General features: G+C 31.6%; 1 protein-coding gene across 1 annotated transcript; it reads right to left on the reverse strand.

Annotated features, from left to right (window-relative positions):
* Positions 1-8016: 8016 nt before the first annotated feature.
* Positions 8017-10563, reverse strand: LOC111021562 (zinc finger protein WIP2). The gene is made up of 2 exons (XM_022298579.2): positions 9827-10563; positions 8017-8654 (listed from the first exon to the last, which is right to left on the reverse strand). Exons 1-2 carry the CDS (start codon positions 10352-10354, stop codon positions 8202-8204), a joined length of 981 nt encoding a protein of 326 aa, XP_022154271.2. The 5' UTR covers positions 10355-10563; the 3' UTR covers positions 8017-8201.
* Positions 10564-21992: the final 11429 nt, after the last annotated feature.

A 21992-nucleotide genomic window follows, 5' to 3' on the forward strand; every position in this document is an offset into this window, starting at 1 on the left:
AACTAATTAATTAATTTTCAACGATAAAAGCTTTATTTACATAGTCTAATCATCCTCTGTATATTTGGTGGGTAGAGAAGAATATGATTTTATTAGTATATGTAAGTATATAAAGAATAATAAGAATAACAAGAATAATAAGATATATATATATATATATTAAAAAAATGGGATGCAGGGCGGGGAAATGGGGAATGAGGACGGGCAATGCATTCCTCATCTCCGTCCCCATTTAGGTGACGGGGAAAAAAACTTTCCCAATTAGGTGGGTCCCTGCAGGTCGGATGGGACCTTGTGGGGAAAAATGAACATCCTATAGGTGACTCATTTATCCGAAGGAGTTAGAGTAAAATGAGAGGGAATGTGTTCAAACCCATGATGGTCGGCCTCCTACCTTAGGAATAATCTCGTCACCAAATGTTGTAGGGTTAGATGTTGTCCGGTGAAATTAGTCGAACTAACTCGTAAACTGGTCCGGACACTCACGGATATAAGGAAAAAATGTCAAATTTTTAATGGGTGGTCAGCACAAAAATGTAGGTTTTTCTTTTTTTCCTCATCTTCTATTGAGTTATATATATGAAATCCCAAAAGAGAAGTATTTGCCTTCTTTGAATTCTAAATATTGTATCGAAATATGTTTGATTATAGAATTTTATATTCAAAAGTGAAATGGGTAAAAACACCATTTTTATTCCCTTTTTTCTTTCTTCTTTAGGACCCTCTTTCTATCGTCTAAATAACTTTTTTTGTCCGCTGCAAATAAAAATTAAAAAAAATAATAATAATTGAAGGCGCAAATTTAACATAATTGAGATAAATACAAGAGGTATAATACATATGTCAATTTGAATATAACTCAATTGATTAAAACATAGATCTCGGATCAATTTGAACTTCTATTCTTACAGTTGTTGTGCACTAAAAAAAATATAATATTTATAATCAATTATATATATGTATAGAAATAAAGCTACACATTCAATTTTTCCTAGGGAAAAAGACTGAATGACAAGATCTTTAATTCAAATACATTTGTTAAAAATATAAATGAGTAGCTTAATTTTCTAAAATATTTCTAAGAATCGTATCCTAAGGTATATATCATTTCTGAAAAAGTAATTGCACATATTGATTTTTTTTAATTATTAATCACTTTGTTAACTTTTTTTTTTTTTGGTGATTTACCTTATCGAAAATTTGATAGGGTTGATTAACTTAAACACTCACGAATTATAATCATAATAATAATAATTGATTTACGTATCTCCTCTTTCTTATTATAAACTCTGACTTTTGTAATATATTATTTAAGTCGTTACGAAAAAGAACTATCATAAACATACAAATCTTTAAAAAAATCATTAATGAGTAGTACTTATTGATCTCGATATAATGGCACAATCAACGTAACATCTTATATGATGATTTGTTGATTAACACACCTAGATGTTGATGGAATATTATTTTACTATAATCATTAATTCATACATATTATACACTACTTTGTCATATTTGCAACTAGTTTTAGTCACTATATATTATCGGTATTACTTTTATCTCACTTCATATTATAATAAGTAATCACATAAAAAATGTCATCAAATCAGTGCTAAGAATATATAATACAATTCTTGCTATGATATAGATTATTATAAATGATTGTATATATATTGGTTGTCAATTATTTTCCCAACATTTAATGAACAATGAATGAAGAAGAATAGTTTTTTTATTATTATTTATTATTTATATTTGGGAGAGAGAGATTGAATATAAAATGAAATGGAAGAGAAAGGTGGGGAGATGGAGGAGACATAATTGTCCCCTCAATGTAATGGAATATGAATGCAAAGAAGAAGATAAAGAGATAAAACTAATACACACAGTTTCACAACTCAAGAAAAAAAAAATTGTTATTATATATATGCTTTGTCTGTTCTCACTTTCACAACCTTACAATTTTTTTCTTTTTCTTTAACCTTAAACCACCTTTTGACAAAGTTCTCCTCATTGGGAGAAGGGAGAAGAAGGAGCCAAACCATTGGGATTTTAACTCTCTCTCATTTTTATTATTATTATTTTTAACGTGAGTTTCTATAACCGTGATTTGTTGTTTGGACTGAGTAACACAATGACAAATGTAGGACTCGGACATAAAAACTCATGATAGGAGATATCACAACGACCTCATTTTTTTGCCACTACACCAACATACTTTGCATTGTTGGGATAATAAATCTTCTATATTTCTATAATGATATGATATTGTCCATTTTAAACATAAACTCTTATGATTTTACCTTTGATTTCATCCAAAAAGAACTTATACCAGTGGAGATTTTTGTCTCCCACTTACACACCGATGAGCTCTTTTCGTCTTATCTAGTCAATATTGAGACTTTTGATCACATTTTTTACTTAAAAATCAATACAAAAAGTAGAGAAAAGAATGAGATTATAAGATATATGTAAGGTACATGTTTTTTTGTGGTTTTTATTGCTCTTTAATTATAATGAAAATGTAGTTTAAGTGACTTTTGTTGCAATATGGTAACTTTTTTTTTTTAAGATATAAGTATGGAAGGGAATACAATATAAAATGAAACATCTTATAAAATAATACTAGCAACTTACAAAAAAAAATAATAATAATATCACTAAAAAAATGACTAGAATAATTTTTTATATAATTATTATGGATGTCAGTGGATTTAAAACACAAAATGCGTTTAGAAAGCTTAGTTAGGGACCAAAATATAGCATGTAAAACGAAACGTTTTTTTTTTCTAACTCCAAATTTAGACATTTTTCCTCTTTTTATGGAAAGAGAAAATTTTCTCTTATCACAAACATACCACAAAAACAAGGGTTACATGAACGCACTCTGCTTTAGAACAATAGTGGAGATATCATAATTACAAAAGATTGATGATTTAGTTGACCAAGATAAAACGACAATTCTAATATCGTTCAAAAGCTGAACTATCGATTTGGATGCTCCCATAGAGGTTCACTTGTTTCTTTGCAGTAATGTTTGCCAAAATATAGCACCCAAATTGAGACAAACTATCTATCCTACAAAGTTCTATAGATAAAAACATGAAAACTAAATCGCGCGTCGAAATAGTACAGGCGAATTACACCTAAACCCGAGGTACGATATTTCCTTTCACATTAGGGGGAGGGGAAACCCACCCAACCCACCCATATCCAACCACCATTGCATTTTTAGGGAGCAAAAGAGGTGAAAGGAGAGAGAAGAAGGGGAAGAGAAATGATGCAAAAAATAGCATGAATAAATAAGAATAACAGAGTCCTTTTGGGTTTGGTGATTGAAGAGAATAGGGTTTTTGATGGGGTTGTATGGGTATGAAAATGAATGTTTTTTTTTTTTTTTTTTTTTTTTGAATAGAGAAGATGGGGTTGGAAGAAAGAGACATGTCATGAAGGGCATAAATCCTGCAGTATCCAAAAAGGAAAGGTCTCTCCCCCTTAAACCCAATAGAGAGAAAGAAAGGGTATGGTCAAATTGTGGTAGGGTCTCCTCTTTCCCAAAGGGGTAGAAACCTATTTAATGCCCACTAAATGCTTTTGTTCTATTTTACTATTTCTAACTTTTACCCTTCTTCTCACTAAACTATTTCATTCTATATATCATTTCCTTTTTCTCCCATTTTTATTTATTGCACTTTCAATTTTTATGTTGAGGTTTTTATTTTAGCATTTTTCTAAAGGGAAAAAAGGAAAAAAAAAGATAATTGTTCTAGAGATTAATTAAGAGTTTACTGATTAAGTTCAGATATTACTATGATCATTTTAACCCATAATCAATGTTATATATATAATTGTTCGGTAGATTAATTAAGAGTTTATTGGTTCTTTGGTTCTGATACCATATCAAGATTCATGAGGTTTTATCTCAAAATCAATTGGACAATGAGAGAAGTAGTTTATGTTTATTATAAACCTATGTAAAGTCCCTTTTCTTTTCGACGTGGGATCCTTAACATTTCTCGCATACTTTTTGAACGAATAATGTCTCTTTTAGAAAACAGTTACTCAATAGCGACGATACATCTCATAAATTCATTTCATTGAACCCTAAACAACAAATCAAAATTCCTCTCTAAACTCAAACAAACCAACCCATTGGGCACAACATGCATTATCATTCACTCATCAAGAAGAATTGAAAAAGAGAGAAAAAAGAAGAGCGAGAAGAATTGGTGAAGAAAAAGAAGAATGGGGTGAGATTTGAAAGAAGTGTGTGGCAGAGAAGAGAAGAAAGAGAGAGTAATAGTCAAAGAGTTGGTGAAAGGTCGTTTCAGTGTACAGTTGATCCATCAGAAGAGGGGATGTGTGTATGCAGAATAGGAAGCATCTGTACAAATTTTATGTCCCCACACATACCCCTCTCTCTTCCCCTCTTTCCCCTTAGCCTCTGCATACCTTTTGCCCATCTCTCTCTCTCTCTATGCAAAAGCTGCCACCAGTATCTATTCCACTGCAAATCCATTCTTATATACCCCCTCCATTAACATCTCATTACACCCACTTTTATCTATCATTCAACTTCCTTCCTTCTTTAGAACAACGGGTCTCTCTATATCTTCGCGGATATGAAATCCAAGGAATTTGGAGTTCTCTGTTGGATGACTATTTTGTTTGTGATTTTCTGTTTTTATATTACATGTACTATTTCTACCCGTGTTTCTTTGTTTTGTTGTCTAATTTTAAAACGTTTCAAAATTTCAAAGCTAGAAAAAAGTTTTTTTTTTAATTTTTATTGGAAATGCGAGCAAAGTCTCACAATGGCAAAGTAAGGGAAAATCATGTGCATATAGGTAAGAAATAATAGAGATGAGATATCTTGGGTGAAACCAAAAGAAAAGTCACAAGATTTTATGTCCAAAGTGAACAATATCATACTATTGTGGAAATGTGAATGGTCTGTTGTCCCTTAACAAGCTAATTAGCAGTATCATAATCATGGTCTCAACCCTAGCTGTGTCGGTGAAATCTTCAAAATTTGAACAAAATATTGGTAAGTCTTATAGTAAGAGACCTAACAAAGATTTATAATAGACATGGATTACTCGTCTCATTGCCAATTGATTTTGAGATGGAACTCCATGAATCTTGATAGAATGGAAGTATTGTTAAGAGTGTGACAATGATTGGTCAACACCTATTATCCCACAATGAAATCTATGGTTAATTAGCTCTATTGGACATACAATGTATTCTGAAGAAGAGTAGTTGACATGAGTAAGAGTTTGACAAATGGAATATTGGAGGAGGGTCTACTGGTACCTTGTTCGGAGGAGGATTGTTAAAAGTGCAACCAAAATTCCACATTAGCTAAGAAATTAAAAGGAAGATATTATGGGTATATAAGTGAAGAACAATATCTTTATTGGTATGAGACAATCAAAAGTAAAATCATGAAGGACCATGTGGTTGAAATCCATTGAAAGTTTTTGTCCGAACCACTTTTACTCTCAAGGAAAAGTCCTAAAGATCTATTAACACTGGTTTTTGTTTTTTTGAATTTGGCAAAGAATTTAAATATGCCTGCGAGAGATGAAAAATGCATGAAGTTGGGACGGCCAAGAGAAACCCTAGCTAGTACCTATGGCGCGGTGCCTTTACTCACGAAGAAGATCATGAAGAAGAGGACAGGACCCATTAAGTTCAACAGGCCCAAATTATTGATCAAAAGAGATGAAAAACACATATCAAGGAAATAGTTAGAAAATAAGTATAATTAAAAAAAACTAAAAATGAAATCGCTATCAAATGAGACTTGAATGAATAGTTCGATTCATCAGTAGTAGTCAACTTTAATTATGGCAATATACCATTGTGTGTTTTGATTTCGCATGTAACCGTGGTTGATTTACATAATCGATTATTCACCTAGATGTCATTTCGTTCCCTATAATCATAGTAATAATTGATTAACCTATATTTGTTAATTTGTAATCATAATATCCTTGATGTATATATGCGTTATATGCTTTTTTAATACTTTATCTCACAATTATGCTAGATGATTTTTGAGCCATTTATCCAAATGATGTAATACTGTAGGCTTAGACTTTTTGGGTCTAACTTTAGGTTGTTCTTTTTTTATTTTCAAAGTCTTCTTAAAAAATATCATATCTAAGGAGATATTGCCGCCTCACCTCACTTACGAATAGCTTGATAATAGCTCACCTGATTAAGAAGATAAAAAAAAACAATCTTTCTCGTGAATTTATTGAAAATTTTGAAGAGGTAACATAATGCAATTGATATTATTTGTCATATAGAGCTCTCAAACCCCACATGACAAACATAACAAATTTAACCCTAAGAGCAAAAGATCTCTTTATTTTCAACTTTTCTCCCACCAAGCAAAAGCAAAGCAACAAAAAAGGGGGCACATTGATCGTATTTGAAGATTAGTAGTACCAATTTGCAGAGAAGTGAAGCTCAAAAGTCTACAAACATTTAACCCTAAAGAGAGAGAAAAGAAAAGGAAAGAGAGAGAGAGAAATTCTTTTTTTTTTTTTCACTCTTAGCTTTGAAATTTACGAATAAGTTGGTGAATTATACGAGCCATCATGAAGATCTCAAAAGGAAAAATAATGATTAAAAGGAAAAATCAAAAGATCAGCAAAAAAAAGAGCCTGAAAACAGCAAAATATGTGTATAAAAAGAAGATGAGAGAGAGAGAGAGAAAGAGGTTTTTTTTTTTCTTTTTTTCTTACTTGAACAATGCTTCTCTTCTTTTACGCACATCAATCAACTTTCTTTGACCTTTTATGGAAGTGTAATTAATCACAGCATTTATGGTTTCCATGTATATGTGTACGCCTATAGATCTCCCTCCATGCACCTGTATTTTTCCCACTCGTATGTACAATTCAGGAGAGAGAAACACACACCAAACGACAGAGGAAAAAAAAACAAAACAAAAACAAAGAACAGAACATGTTCCATACATCACACAACCTTGGCTTGCTGCTAACTCTCGATAAGTGTGTCTAGAGAAGGAGAAAAATGAGACACATTCTGTATAATAAATTCAAGCTTAGTGATTTAACGTGGGTATCGGTGTAGAAGATCCTATATTTTCAGACTTTTGTAATATCATTTGCTTTTCCTTTTAATTTTTGGAAGAGAGGAACAATATACCATTCAAACATACCTCGAAGGGAGGTTTGATAAAAGTACTTCAATTTAAAGAAATAGTAGAAATGTCATAATTACAAAAGAAATGAGATTCGGTGAACTGAGAAAATACGGCCCTTCTTATATCATCCCACATAATGGCTGCATTTTTGTTTCAATTAATATTGATAATTAATACTCTTAATTGGATTTTGTGCTGATTTTTAAGCTTAGTGACTGAGGGTGTCAAAAGTAATAACCTGTCATCTTAAACTTCTAGGGTTTAGTAGCAACTTTATCGGATAGTATTTACCTACCAATTAGGCCGTAGAAACTAAGATTTTGATCGATATGAGAGAGAATGGAGAAGAGATATATACTTTTTCTCTAAAAAAACAAACACCACTAAAAAAATTTAGTGGTGGACAACAAGAATTTCCGACTGTCGGATGAATAGGGATGGGTTATTCATTCAACATTGCTTTCAACATCAAACAAAGAGAAAATTAACATAAAACCTAAAAAATACTTAGATGCTTATAGTCCTCCTATTTTATTGTACTTAGATGCTTATAGTCCTCCTATTTTATTGAGTACTATTAAATTTTTGATAAGTATGAAAGAAAAATATATATTTTTTATTTTGTTCTCATAAAACTAAAAAATTGTCGAATTTTTATTAATGATATAACACTATAACTATAATGATGCACATCATAAAACTAAAAAATGGTCGAATTTTTATTAATGATATAACACTATCAACTATAATGATGCACATCACACCTAAACAAGAAGAGAGCAAATAAAAATGGCCAATCAATTTACAAAAGAAAAAAAAAACATAGGCTAAAATGGCTAAAAATCAAAACACCTAGATTTTGTGAACACATATAAGAATAACAATAATGTCCCAACAAAACTACATTATACATACATACATACTAAAACGAAACAGAAGATCAGAAGGGGAAACTAAACCACCTCCCATATCATCATATTAAATTAGAACAAACAACACAAATACATCTCAATCGTCCTCAATCTTGCTCAACTTCAGAGGCAGGTTCATCGTCTTCCAACTCGAACCCATGATGGCGATCACCAGCCGCAGCCGCAGCAGCAGTATAGGCAGCATGGCCGTGGCCAAAGGCCTTGATGTGGTCCTTGAGGGATCTCTTGTGCTTAAAATCCGACCCGCAAATGCAGTACCAGAGCTTACCGCAGTTCTTCTCGTGCGTTCGCCAGTCGCCGCGCACGGCGAAGGCCTTGCCACATTTCCTGCACATGAAGGGCTTGATGCCGTGCTTGCGTTTGTAGTGAGTTTGAAGGGTTCTGAAGTCCTTGAGGGGCTTGGCGCGCGGGTGGTCGATGTTGTTGCGGCAGCCCGGGGAGCAGCAGTAGCACGGCAGCCGCAGCATCCCGGTGGGCTGTGTGCCTCTGAGGGACTCCGGGCCTCGCCTGTATTGCGAGCCATGCCCCCACATGTGCATCTGAGGGAGGAAGAGGAAAATAAGTCATATATGTACTCATCCCAAATTCTCACTTGCTTTCTTCTAGCTTTTTTATTTTTTTGGGTGTTCTTGATGATGGTAGAAAGTTTTCTTTTCTCCCTTGTTTTTGAATAAAAAATTGATGTGGGGTTGATTGGTTAAGGGGAGATTCGAACGATGTCTTTACGGTTGAGTTACGTGGTTAGGTCTTGAGGGATGTTTGAAATGGTTCTTAGTTTGGGAAATTTGGGGCGAGATTGATGGAGATGGAGAAAAGTTGTGCTTTTTGTATGGAGAAAATGGGAATTTTTGCAACTTACATGTGAGAGGAAATTGAGAAATAAGAAATTTTGAACACCCATTTGAGAGACTAGAGAGGAAACTGGGAAATAACAAAATTTTGCAGCACTCATTTGAGAGAAAAGGGAAGAAATTGCAAAAAAACAACAAATTTTTGCAACACCCATTTGAGAGAAAGGGGAGCAAATTAAAAAAAACAGCAAATTCTGCAACACCCATTTGAGAAAAAAAAGTGAAGAAAATTGAAAAACAATCAATTCTGCACAAACCCAGATCACATTTTTCAAGGGGAAAAAAAGGAAGAAACTTTCCCACTATCATCAAGAGAAATTAAAACAAGGCAAAATGGGGGTGGTTATATTCATCAATACAGTCTTGCAAAGTTGGTTTTCTAGCTCTCCTCTCTCATTGTAACATAAAGACCAAAACTTTGCAATCAAAGAAGAATCCACCTTCAAGTTTCTACACTGAATAGGGATTAGAAAATGCGTTTGTTTCCCAAGAAAGAAGAAAAACAACAGAAAAATTCAGTCTTTGGATAATCTAAAAGAAACCCAGATAATATAATTAATTTCCTGAGAGAAACTCTGAGCAAAAAGCAACTGCCAAAACAGATCACAGAGAGAGTTTTCATAATTAAAAACCCTCAAAAGCCAAAACGTGGGAGAAGAGATCAGCAGCAGATATCAGATAGCACAGAGTTCAAAGTACCAAAGGGAGGCACAAAGAACATTGCCTGTGTTGTTCAATCACTGATCTCACCACAATTAAATCAACCCATGCAAAAAGATCAAATTTTTAATACAAATCTAGGTCTAATCCATGAATTAAAAAGATGGGTTTTTTGTTTTTGTTTTTGTTTTTTTGTTTACCTGCATGTTGTTATATCTATTGAAGGTCTTGTAGCAAACAGGACAAGAGAACTGTGTAGGGCCAATGAGGATTTGAGAGGGCGTAGGGATCCAATACTGTCCTTTATTGAGTCTACTGAGGGAGAATCCAGATAGCTGATTCTGCTGCTGCTGCTGTTGCTGCTGATGATCTTCTAATTCTTCATCTTCATCTTCATCTTCTAATTCATCTTCATCTTCTTGATCTACGTGGGGCTGTGAAGAGAGCAAAAGGGAGGCCATTTCTGAGGCGCTGGGGCTGGGGAGCCCTATGTGGAGTGCAACTGTGACAGAATTATTGGAAACGTCGTCGTTTGCCTCTTTGTCTATGTCCATGTTGTTGTTGTTGTTTTCTCTGGTGGGGCTGCGGCGGAGGAGGGGGAGGGCCTGCCGGAGCGGCGGGGAGGACGGCGGCGCGTGGAGGTGGAAGAAATTGGTGGGAGGAGGGTTTGGAGGAGGAGGAGTGAATTTGAAGAGAGTTGAGAAGAAGTTAGTGGAGGGGTCATCCATGGTGAGGTTAAAAAGGGGATCTTTGTGTAGGAACAAGAACAAGAACAACAAGAAGAAGAGAATAGTTCTCTTTTTTTTTTCTTTTTTTTTTTTGGGGGTCTTTTTTTTGTTGGGTGGGGAGTGGCTTTTTAATGGAGGAGTTGCTTTTATAGAGAGAGAGAAGAAGATGACTGAAGGAAGTGGACGGTGGAGAGTGGGAGAGAGAGAGATTATTATATATACAATAAGCACCAAATTGAAGGGGGAGAAGATGATTTCAATATGGCAGAGCAAATGCGGGTGGAATTTCCAATTTACCCACAAAAAAAGAGAAAAAAAAAAAACTCTTCCTTTTTTTTTACTATTCAAAACCCACTGCCGGGATTTGGGACAAGCGGGTCGTAGGTAACTATCGTTATTGATACAATATATGGGGGTGAGAGTCAGATTGAATTCACACCTTCAGATATATGTGACCAATTATTATTGAACTGGCATAAAGTTTCCAACTTGTATGAACTTCTGATTATACCATTTTGGTATAGATTTGGGATGCATTTCATACGGTTTATCTTCTCGTATGTTCAATGGTGTCAAATTATCAGCCACATTATTGGTTACTTTATGCTGCTCTAATAATTCTTGAAAAAATTATTATTGGATGTGGTCTCTTAGTGTGACTGACAAGTCAGGAAAATTCTTTTTAATAATTGTAAATTTCTCTTCGAATATATATATATATATATATATATATATATTTTGTTGGACTTCTCGCATCATTCTTAGATAATTACGACGTATGTGGGTGACGGCAATGTAAAAGGGTGAGTACTAATTTTCTTTCGAGATTTTATTGATGCTTTGGTTAGTTTAGTTATGCACCCTATCCAATTATCAAAAATTAAATAATATTAATTAAGTTAAATTATAAATTTGATCTACAAACTCTTAAGATCCAAGTATTTTAAAAAGTTTTTTAATACAAGTTTTCATCATATAATTTTGTATCTTAATTTAAATTAAACGTTTATGGTGTGTGTAAGCGTGAATTGAGTATATGAACAGAATCTTATCGGAAAATGGCGTTAAGGGCCGTTTATAGTTAACGAGTCAGAGTTCCCCATTTTGTTTTTGTTTTCTTTTTATAAACAAGATTATTTTGGACAAACTGTGTTCATTAAATTATATTTTTACTGTTCAACTTCATTTTAATGCATAATTTTTGTAAAATATTTTGTTTTGAACTTTGCAATAAGAAACCATCTCAGTTTGAGTTGACATTTTTTAAATATTATTTAATAAAAATTAATTTAATATATACATATGCTTTTTTTTGGTAAATAGCTAGATATACATTTTTTTCCTAAAAAAGAAAAATAAATATTTATGTAGCAGACAAGTTCTTTTTTAGTGTAGTATCTTTTCTAATATGGGATTCAAACTCATGATCTCTCGATAAAAAATATGTGTCAGATTGTTGTTGAATTAAACTCATGTTGGCTTTTAATACATTATTGTATTAAATTAAAGTAAGTTAGATGTTAGGTTTTGGAACGAATTCATATTTTTGTTTAAAAAATTAATGTAAAATCTAAAGGGCAAAAATAGTATATTTGAAAGTTAAATAGTCAAAATTATTTGAAACCCGTGGATTTAGAGCCATTTATGCAAGATTGTATATTTTAAAATCAGATTTAATTGTAATATTTTTTTGTTTGAGAACTAAATATTAAAAAAATTAATAATAGAAGTAATAATTGAATCAAATATATAACTCTTAAATTTTTGTATTTTAATAATAGTGCAATGAATAGGATAAAAAGGGAACAGAAGATAAAGATCCCAAAGTATACTAGATCTATTTTTGAGCAATTATGCAATATTTTCCCCCTTAGCATGTGATTGATAAATTTATATTATCAATATAATGTAATATAGTTTGTATCTTTTTTTTGTTCTAAACATGAGATAAATTTGTGTATCTTGGATTTTTAAATAAAAATTAAGGATTTTTTTTATCTCCTATATGTAGCATAATAAATTATTTTTGTAACTTAAATTTTCAAATTCATCAAATTGATCTTAGATTTCCAATATCATAAATTACACTATTTATTTAAATTTGAAGCTTAATTTGTGAAAATTTGAAATAAGTATTTCTTTAACTCGTGTATTAAAAAAATGTTCAACTTATTTACCATGTTTTTATTGCATTTTATCTACTAAAAATATATTTTAAGAAAAGATCATAATCATTTCTATATATTAAAGAGTTCATACAATAATGATGGATTTTCTTTTGGGTCAAATACTGTATATATTACTTATGTGTGTTTAATAATCATTTCATCTCGTTATCGAGAAAATAATAATAATAATAATAATAGTAATCATCTTTGTTTAGTATAATAATAATAGTAATAATCATGTCATCTTTGTAACTTTAAAAATCAGGTAATTTTGTAATCATTGCACTTTTTATGTTTTTTACACTTAAAATATATATGAAATTATAGCCCAATTTGAAGAGTTTAAAATACGTTTATTTTAAAAAAAATTATTGATTTAATAATTTTTATAATTTTTTTTTAAACAAGCCCAGGAGTCATTTTGTGCTAAGTTTTTAAAGATATATGCATAAGATTTCAAAAATGTTTTTAGAATGTAGAAAAATAAGAATAAAATTGACATTAAACAAACTTAGAACCTATATTTTTAGGAATTAGGTTTTAAAAAAATTATTTATTTAAAAAATGTTATGCATTTTTTAACTTAGAAGACTTCTTTGGAATAATTCCTAAAAAATTGTTTTGGAAACCAGAAAGAGTAGAAAATATAAATAATACTTTTCTTGTCTTCACAATTGGTTAATGATTTCTTTAATTAGTTCTTCATTTATGATTATTAATTATTATTTTAGGTATAGCTTTGATTTAAATGTGTTATAATTTTGGATTAATAAGTACAAAAAATAAACAAAATAATATCATTCCAAATAGGTTTTTAATTAGTTTAAGAATGTGACATAGAAAAGTGTAATATGAAAAATCGTTTTTACAAAAAAATTTTAGGAAAATATACCCAAATAGCTATTAGTTTTCTTAAAAAAAAACAAGAAACAACATTCTTATCAAATAAGCTTTTAAAAACACATAAAAAAAAAAGCATACTTATCCTAATGCAATGAGTCAATTTTAATTTTAAGTTTTCAATTTATCATCAAATTAAACTTAAAACTTTAATCCAATTACAAAATCAATGTCATGTGAATAAACAAAATTAGAACATTGTCCATTAACTCAACCAATTATGAATTAAAAATTTTTTAATGAACAAATATTCTACCAAAGTGTTCAAATCCAACTATGAAAATACTAGCTATAAATATATAAATAAATAAAATCCTATGAAAATACTTCGAGTTCAATGTCAAATTTGATAAAATAAAAAAAGTTTTAAGATTAAATGACCCATTCAATCAAGAGAAAATAAACACTTACAAAACTAACTTAACGTCAACGTGAACTTAACTCAACTGGTTAATTAATTAAGACATATATATATCTTACTAAAAAGTCATAGGTTCGATCCAAAAGTGAGCATAGCTCAGCGTTAATTGACATATATCTTCAATTAAGAGGTTGTGAGTTTAATCTTCTACCCCACATGTTGTATTAAAGAAAAAAAAAGGTCATGAGTTCGAATTCCCACCCTCTGTTACACGCTCATATGGTAATTGTCATATGTTTTTGACCAAGAGATCATAAGTTTGAATCTCCTCATCTTCACTACTAAATTATGTTCTAGTCGGTAATTATACGTTAAGTCAAGGGAGTGATTTGGGTTTGCTTGAAAACAAACAAAGATAAGATGACAAATTAAGGATATATCAATAATTATGGAGTTACTTTCACAATGCTTTTTCCCAAAACCATGAACATCATTATATTTTGGCTGAATCCATGTGCCATACAAAAGCTCAAATGCATTCCCAAATGTCTTTCAACACGTGCACATCAGGTGCCTTATCCACCACCTATTACATATAATTATATATAATTTTATATAATGTTTGTGTTCTCTCTTTTAATCATTTTCTAAAAAGAAAAAAAAGGTAAAAAAAAAAAAAAAAGCCAACTAAAGGTGATCATCATTATGGCATATCATGGTAAAGAAAAAGTAAAACTAAAGCTGCTCACTGATTATTTGTATTAAATTTAATAAAAAAAAGTTAACTGTTAATTTCTATATATATATATAAAGATATTCTTTTATATTATAAAATTCTTTAAAGAGACCTTTCATATATATGTGGCATAATGAAAGATGAGAGAACATGTTGGTTTATATTCCATTCCAAGCTAGCTACTTCTATTTTGGTCTTTCTATATGGAAAAAAATTATTATAGTCATTTTTTTATTTGTTTCTTTTTAGTTAATAAACTATTTAATATAGCTACCTTATATTTGGCACATATTTTTCCTTTACTAACCAACCAAATAGATATTTAAATAATAGACAATTTGTTGAAGAAATTACCTGTGTTTTTTTTTTTAAAATTCAAACATATATCTGTTAACTTTTATAATAATTAAGAAGCATTCATATGGTACATCTTAATCAGTTGAGTTATATAAAGTTAGCTACATGTGGTATATTCTTATTCAAATGATTTTTAAGTTATCTATCGTGTTTTTCTCCGGGGTAGCATTGAAGATTTTTTAATAGAAAACCTTTCCCCTTCTTAACTACACAAGAAACACTCTTTGGTGAGAGCTGTACTAGATTTTATTATCCGGAACATTTGGTTAGAAAAGAATAATTGCACCTTCATGGATTCCTTCAAATCTTATACACTCACCTCCGGAAAGATATTAAAATCTCGGCCTCGCCTTAGCATCATCTAAATCCCAGCACTTTTATAATCATAATATCTCTACTATTTTTCTAAATCGGAACACTTTCACTTCGACCCCTTTTTTCCCCTCATATCCCCTCAATGAAATAGTTTCTCTTAAAAAAAATATACATTCCTATTAAATTATTAAAGAGGTAATATAATGAATTACAATATTTTTATATCCAAAGCTTAAAGAACCTAAAACATAACACTAAAAAGTTGAAGGACTAAATTAGGACGTTAGAAAGCGTACGTCTCGGTTCATCACCGTTTCGCTCGTCGTAATTTCCGATTTTTTAAAAAAATTGAGAGAGAGGGAGAGAGAGATGTAATGTACATTAATTAATACTAGAGAAGCTTTGTTTGGGATGGGTGACAATTCCGCAATTTCTGACCATACCTTTTTACATTCCAAACCCCTTTTCACCTTATTCTCTTCAAAAACTTCAAACTTCAAAGTATATACTTAACCAATACTCCTCTTCTCTTCTTCTTCTTCTTCTTCCTCCTCCTCTTCTTTTTTTAATTGTAAACTTAACAAAGCAGCAACACAGCACCACCATAAACAAACAGTTCAGTGCATATAAAAATGGCCCAACATTTCCATCGGTATATGAGAAGCTCTGGTCGCCTCCCCCAAAACCCTCCACTGTTCCAATATCCTCTTAAAACTATGCAATCTCTCTCTCTCTCTCCTCTCTAATCTAGGCCACTATTCTCCCTCTCTCTCTCCCCTTTTTTTCTTTAAATCCTTACAAAATTTCTGACAAAATCTATGGGTGAAAAAGTCAAGAAAGAATTATGATATGGTGGGTGTAATGAGCATAAGAGAAAGAAAGAGAAGAGGAGGGGAATGAAACAGTGATGGAAAGTACAAAATAAAACACAGTAAATAAACCCAGTGATAAGCTAAGCCAAAGGGCCTTGTTCCACCATCTTTAAGTCCAAAGGTTATAACTTTATGGGCATAGGAAGGTCCTTGATGTTAAAGCTTGAATCTTTACCTAAACCAAGGCCAACCCAAAACCCCAAATCCCAAGCCAAGTACATCTACATATTAATTCTCTACCCACCCTCCAACTCTCTCTTCAAATTTCACCCCTTTTTTTTTTGTTCCTCCATTTGAAAGGTGAGTAGTTCAAATTTAGGGTTGTGGGAGAGGAGTGTGAGCTGAATTCTTGGCCGGATTTGGAAGTGTGTGAGGTATGGTGTGACTTTTTAAGTGAAAACAAAAGTGGGATGTGTGTTCATCGTAATGGGAATGGGATTGCCCAATATCTAAAAATGGGTTTGAAGTTAGGGTTATGGGTGTTTGTGACCTGAATTCTTGGTCGGATTTGTAGAGTGTAGTACCCCAAATATCTTCACAGTTGTATGATATTGTCTATTTTGAGTATAGTTCTTACAGTTTTACTTTTGGTTTCACTCAAAATACCTCATTTCAATATAGATAATTGTCTTCATCTATATATATAATCATGTACTCTTTCATAGTCGATGTGAGACTTTTGTTTGCATTTATCTTGCCAACCCAACACAAGCGCCTAGACTAGGATTTGGCTGTGATGTCACAGACCTAGAATTCGGATCGGGATTTCAAATCCTGATCTGAATCATGAGTCTGGAGAGGTACGGTGTGACCTTCTAAGTGAAAAAAATTGAGATATGTGTTGATGATAATGTGATTATTGTCAAATGTCTGAAAATAGTCTCAAATTTTAGGGTTATGGGTCTGTGACCTGAATTCTTGGTTTGAAAGTGTACGGTCTGGCCTTTTTAAGTGAAAAAAAAAATTGAGATATGTGTGGATAATAATGAGATTGCCAATCTAGAAATAGTTTCAATATTAGGGTTATATATATTAATTTGGCAATCACCTCCTAACTTTGTACCAATTTCCTTCTCTACCCTTAGTTTTTCCCCATGTAATTTCTACATAAAACTTATGTGTTTTTAGTACAATAAGTGGGCCGGGTTGGGGGATTCAAACTCAATAATGCAACCTTTTGATGAGATATAGACGATGCCAATTATCGTTGAACTAAACTTATATCGGCTAAAATTTATGTGTTAGATATTAGAAATTGTCATCATTTTCTCTTAGTATTCAATATGATCAATTTTTAATATTTTAGAGTAACTGATCTCTCGCTGTGTAAACACAAGAGAAGATCTTGAGTATTCAAATAATGATGATTGGATAAATTGGAAAGGTAAAATCATCCCAAATTTTAACCTAACATAATAATATCATATGATTATATATAGAGATATACTATATGCTATCTCTTTAATGTACATATCTCACTTTAATTTATATAATAATTCAATTCATTTTCTTGGGTTTGCACAAAGTCATTTCTTATTCCTACCTTTACCCTCCAGTGCAAAAGTACCTTACTTTTGAAGGTACATTATTATTATTATTATTATTATTATTTTTGTAGTTGATAAAATTGAAAAGGGAAAAATAAATTAATATGCTTACATGTTTGAGAGAGAGAGAGAGACAGTGGGGACCTGTTCTTTCACCTGGTTTTCAGGGGAGGGGGAGATGGAGAACCCACTTTTCTGCAGTGTCCATTTGCCCTTTGTCTATATGTTATAGCCTTTGGTATGCCTCAACCATATGAGTGTTATCGCGGTGGGTGGAGATGGGGACGGTTTTTTGGTCCCGGTTCTCGCCTCCCATATCATTCTAATGTTTTCGGGAAATTCTCCACGAAATTTCGTGAGGATTGGAGCGATGATTTCTTGGGGAGAACTTCAGGAGGATTGAATTCTCCTCGGGGAAAATTATTTCCCGTCTTTTTTTTCTCTTTTTGATAATTTTTAATTAAATGTTAATTCTTCATGAAAATTCTGGTTTAAAATGTTGAAATCCTCCCCCGTGAATCTCCCTTTAAAAGGAAAAATGCTTAGATTTCTAATAATGTAGGGTGTCGTAGTTCATAAAACAATAATCTATAAATTTAAGTTTTACCATTCAAATTACCAATACAAATAAATTTCAAACGTTAACATTATACACATATATATAAAAATAAATAGGGTAAAGAGGGAACAAAGAATAATAGGGTGGGGGCGAGGATGGGGACGGAAAATATATTTTCCATCCCCGTCCCCATTTAGATCACGGGGACAATTCTCTCTCACCCCGCTTCGCAGGGAGTTTTAAACGAGAATTCTCTACCTCATTTGACCAGACGGGTCCGCGCCGGGAAAAGTAACATCCCTACCCTACCCAACTATTTATTAGGCTTTCACTTATGCACTATAAATTATTAACATGTTTCATGCCATATTATTCAATCAATCTTATATAATTCAACCCTACATCTCTGGATTCAACTAGATCATCACATATTCTTCTGAGTTGTTTGTATATATTCCCAAATCAACTCGAAAATATTCCTCACACACCAATATCTTCACACAATACCTATATAACAAAACCAAACACACCTAATATATCAATCACGTTCACAAGTTCTCACCTAGAATAATTCAAAAAACCTCCCTTCTTCACTGCCTCTTTTACCTGTACTGCGACAATCTTTATAGTCAAAACAACTATTTTTTCACTCCCTCTCAAACATCTTTGGAAAATGTATTGATATATGAAGAATCCCATGAAACAGATCCATATGTCTAGGTTAAGAACAACGGTATCCTCGTATCCTCAAGTAATTTCTATAATGGTATGATATTGTTCGTTTTGGACATAACCTTCATGGTTTTGCTTTTGGTTTCACCAAAAAATCTCGTACCAATAGAGATAATTGTTCTCTCTTGTATTCCCACATTGGCTAGGAATAACGTGATCCATGATATATAAATGAGGACAATTATCTCCATTGGAACGAGGTGTTCTAGCTGAAACCAAAATCAAAAGTCGCCTTTTCTAGCTAATTAACATGAGATTTTGTTTGCACTCCTTGCCAACCAAACAATCTAATCATAAAAATTCCAACTATTTATATTTGAATTCAATTTGGAACCATTGTATTCAATAATATTGTGATGATGTTGAAAAGTTGTCACCTAGAATTCATTCCATTCACTTTTTACCCCTATATTCAATGCAATCCCATAGTCAAAACAAGTGGTATACAAAATTTTCACTCTCTCCCTCTCAAAAATCTTTGGAAATTGTAAAGAAATGAAGAACCCCATGAAGGGAAATCCAACACAAAAGCAAGATTTCAGTACATAGAAAGGCATGGGGGTGGAAGCACGAGCACCCACATGCAAGAAATGGATGGTTTTTATAAAGCCATATTAAGAATGGCAATATATTTAAAAGGGAACAAAGAAAAAACATTTGAGGAAAAAGAGGGGTTAAATTAGGGTGTTCTTTTCTTTTTTTCTTGTGTTGAAAAATAGTAATGCTATTTTCAAGACAGCACGAGTGTGTAAGAATTAGAATAGAAGAGAAATTAGGGTTTTGGAGTTGAAAAGGAAAAAAATTGAAGGAACAAAAAAAGGGGAAGGGCAACGAGTTTCGATGTTGTTGTCTTGTTTTGAAGGTTTCAAGACAGACATTATCTCTGTGGCCTCTGCAGATTTCGCAAATCCCCAGAATCCCAATATGCCATACAGATCATCATCATCCTATATTGTTTGCATTAATATTTTTTTTCGTACGGTGAATGAAAACTCGAGGAGAGGTGATCTTGGGATATATAAGACAGACAGGCCATTATCTTCACTCTGAATGAAACATTTTGAATGAAATAAAAAATAAGGTCATAAGAGTTATGTTCAAAGTGGACAATAACAACATACCATTATTAAAGAAACATTTTGAATGAAATCAAAAGTAAAGTCATGAGAGTTATGTTCAAAGTGGACAATAACGACATACCATTATTAAAGGTCAGTTGACAATCCTATTATATGGTCTTAAATTATATGAAGTATAAGAAAAATATCAAATCGCTAACGTGACCATAATATTTCTAGATCCTTTTAATCACCTTTTTAGAAATTTTTGTTGACGTTGACATTTCTATTGGTATTGATATATAAAACTTTGGGCAAGATGATCAAATTCTCCGAAGAGAAAGAAGAGGAAGAATTTGTGTGCTGGGTTATTTAATTGTGATGGGGGGATTGAACGATAGAATTTTAATCTTTTAAGATTTCATGTTTGTTACTGAATCATTTGATTAGGAATGAGTTTTATGTGATTTTTGAAATAGTGAATATATTTTGGATAGTGTTTGGTTTTATGATTAAAGTTATTTTTAAAATGAGTTAAATCGCAAATTTGATTCGTTATAGTTAATAGTATGAGTCTAGTTCAATCTGATTCATATAATTTAGTTTTTATTTTATTTTACATTTTCATATAATTTAGTTAAACCTCACCTATCGTCTCTAAATTTTTTGATCTACTTGAAAATCGGGCCACTTCTTTTTCCTCTAATTTGTTTATTCTGCTCTAAACTCTAATATAATCTGTTTAATTAACACATTGAGCCAAATAAAATACATCTATATAAAAAATGTCACATTTAATAGTGTAAAAACAAAGGTAATTTATAAAATTTAACTAAATTATAGGACCAGTTGAAACTTTTAAAACTATCGAGATCTACGCCCAAACCATTCGAGATAAATTTTAAAACTTTTCAAAACACAAAAATCAGATTCAAATTCATAATTTAACCCTAAAATTTTGTAAACATTTAAAAGTATTTTCTGAAGAAATACTTAAATGAGTATGCTCTTTCTAAAACGTGTTTAGAATGTTTAGAATGTTTCGCAATAAATTTTATAGTGTTTAGCATTTTGCTGACCTATTTTGGAAAAAAAAAAAACTCATATTTTTCCGGTTAAAATATTATTTTGATCTATGTATTTTCAGTTTTGGTTTGTTTTAGACTATGTATTTTTAAGATGTTCATTTTAGTTATTGTACTTTCAATTTTGGTTCGTTTTAGTCTGTATACCTTAAAAATATTCATTTTGGTCGCTGTATTTTTTAAGAGTGACAATTTTAGTATCATAATTTTGTTTTTAATCTCAATTTTCTATCATAATATCTGCACTCAATATATTAATTGAAAAGTAATTATGATAAAATTTTCGTTGTGTGTAAAATTTGTGTTAAAATTTTACGTATAAAGACTTAAATTGTCACTTTTTAACAGTACATCGACTAAAACAAATATTTTAAAAGTACATAGATTAAAATAAACTAAAGTTGAAACTACATGACCCATACCAAAATAAACATTTGAAAAGTACATGACCAAAATAAAAAAATAGATCAAAACTAGATCAGAATTTCTTGAAGCCTTACAATCTGTTTATCACAAACGAGATGGCAAAAGAAAATGTTCTATTATTCAATGCTTCAACAATGAAAATAAAGAGAAAAATATATTTCCCAAAAATTGCTACTGCTCGAAAGAGAAAACTTATGTAAATATACAGTATGATAGTATACATTCTTGAGCTAAGTAAGGTAAACTTGCAACGGTAAAGAAGAGTAAATATAATACAGCAGAATTGTGATCCTTTCCATATGAGGTTTAAATAAAATATCAAAATATGAGCCTGCCGTATAAGGTAACTAATTAAAGCTGCTGATCGGGAGAAATCACAGATTTTCTATGCAAGGAAGTTTGATTTAACTGTTTATTCTGCTGGTTCTGTGAGGTGGCTGATGATTGAGCATTTGTTGGAGCCTGTGTTGAGAATGTAGCTACTGATGTGACTTTTGTTTTGTCCTCCATTTTATCATTCTT

The sequence above is a fragment of the Momordica charantia genome, assembly GCF_013281855.1.
Source record: "Momordica charantia cultivar OHB3-1 chromosome 5 unlocalized genomic scaffold, Mcharantia_2.0 BLBB01000005.1, whole genome shotgun sequence".
NCBI classification, from domain to species: Eukaryota; Viridiplantae; Streptophyta; class Magnoliopsida; order Cucurbitales; family Cucurbitaceae; genus Momordica; species Momordica charantia.

Excerpts from the sequence above, each read along its gene's own strand:
- LOC111021562 (XM_022298579.2), bottom strand. The coding sequence starts at position 10,354 with ATGGATGACCCCTCCACTAACTTCTTCTCAACTCTCTTCAAATTCACT. Across the intron at positions 8,655-9,826 it reads ATAGATATAACAACATGCAG|ATGCACATGTGGGGGCATGG; the intron begins GTAAACAAAAAA and ends TTCCTCCCTCAG.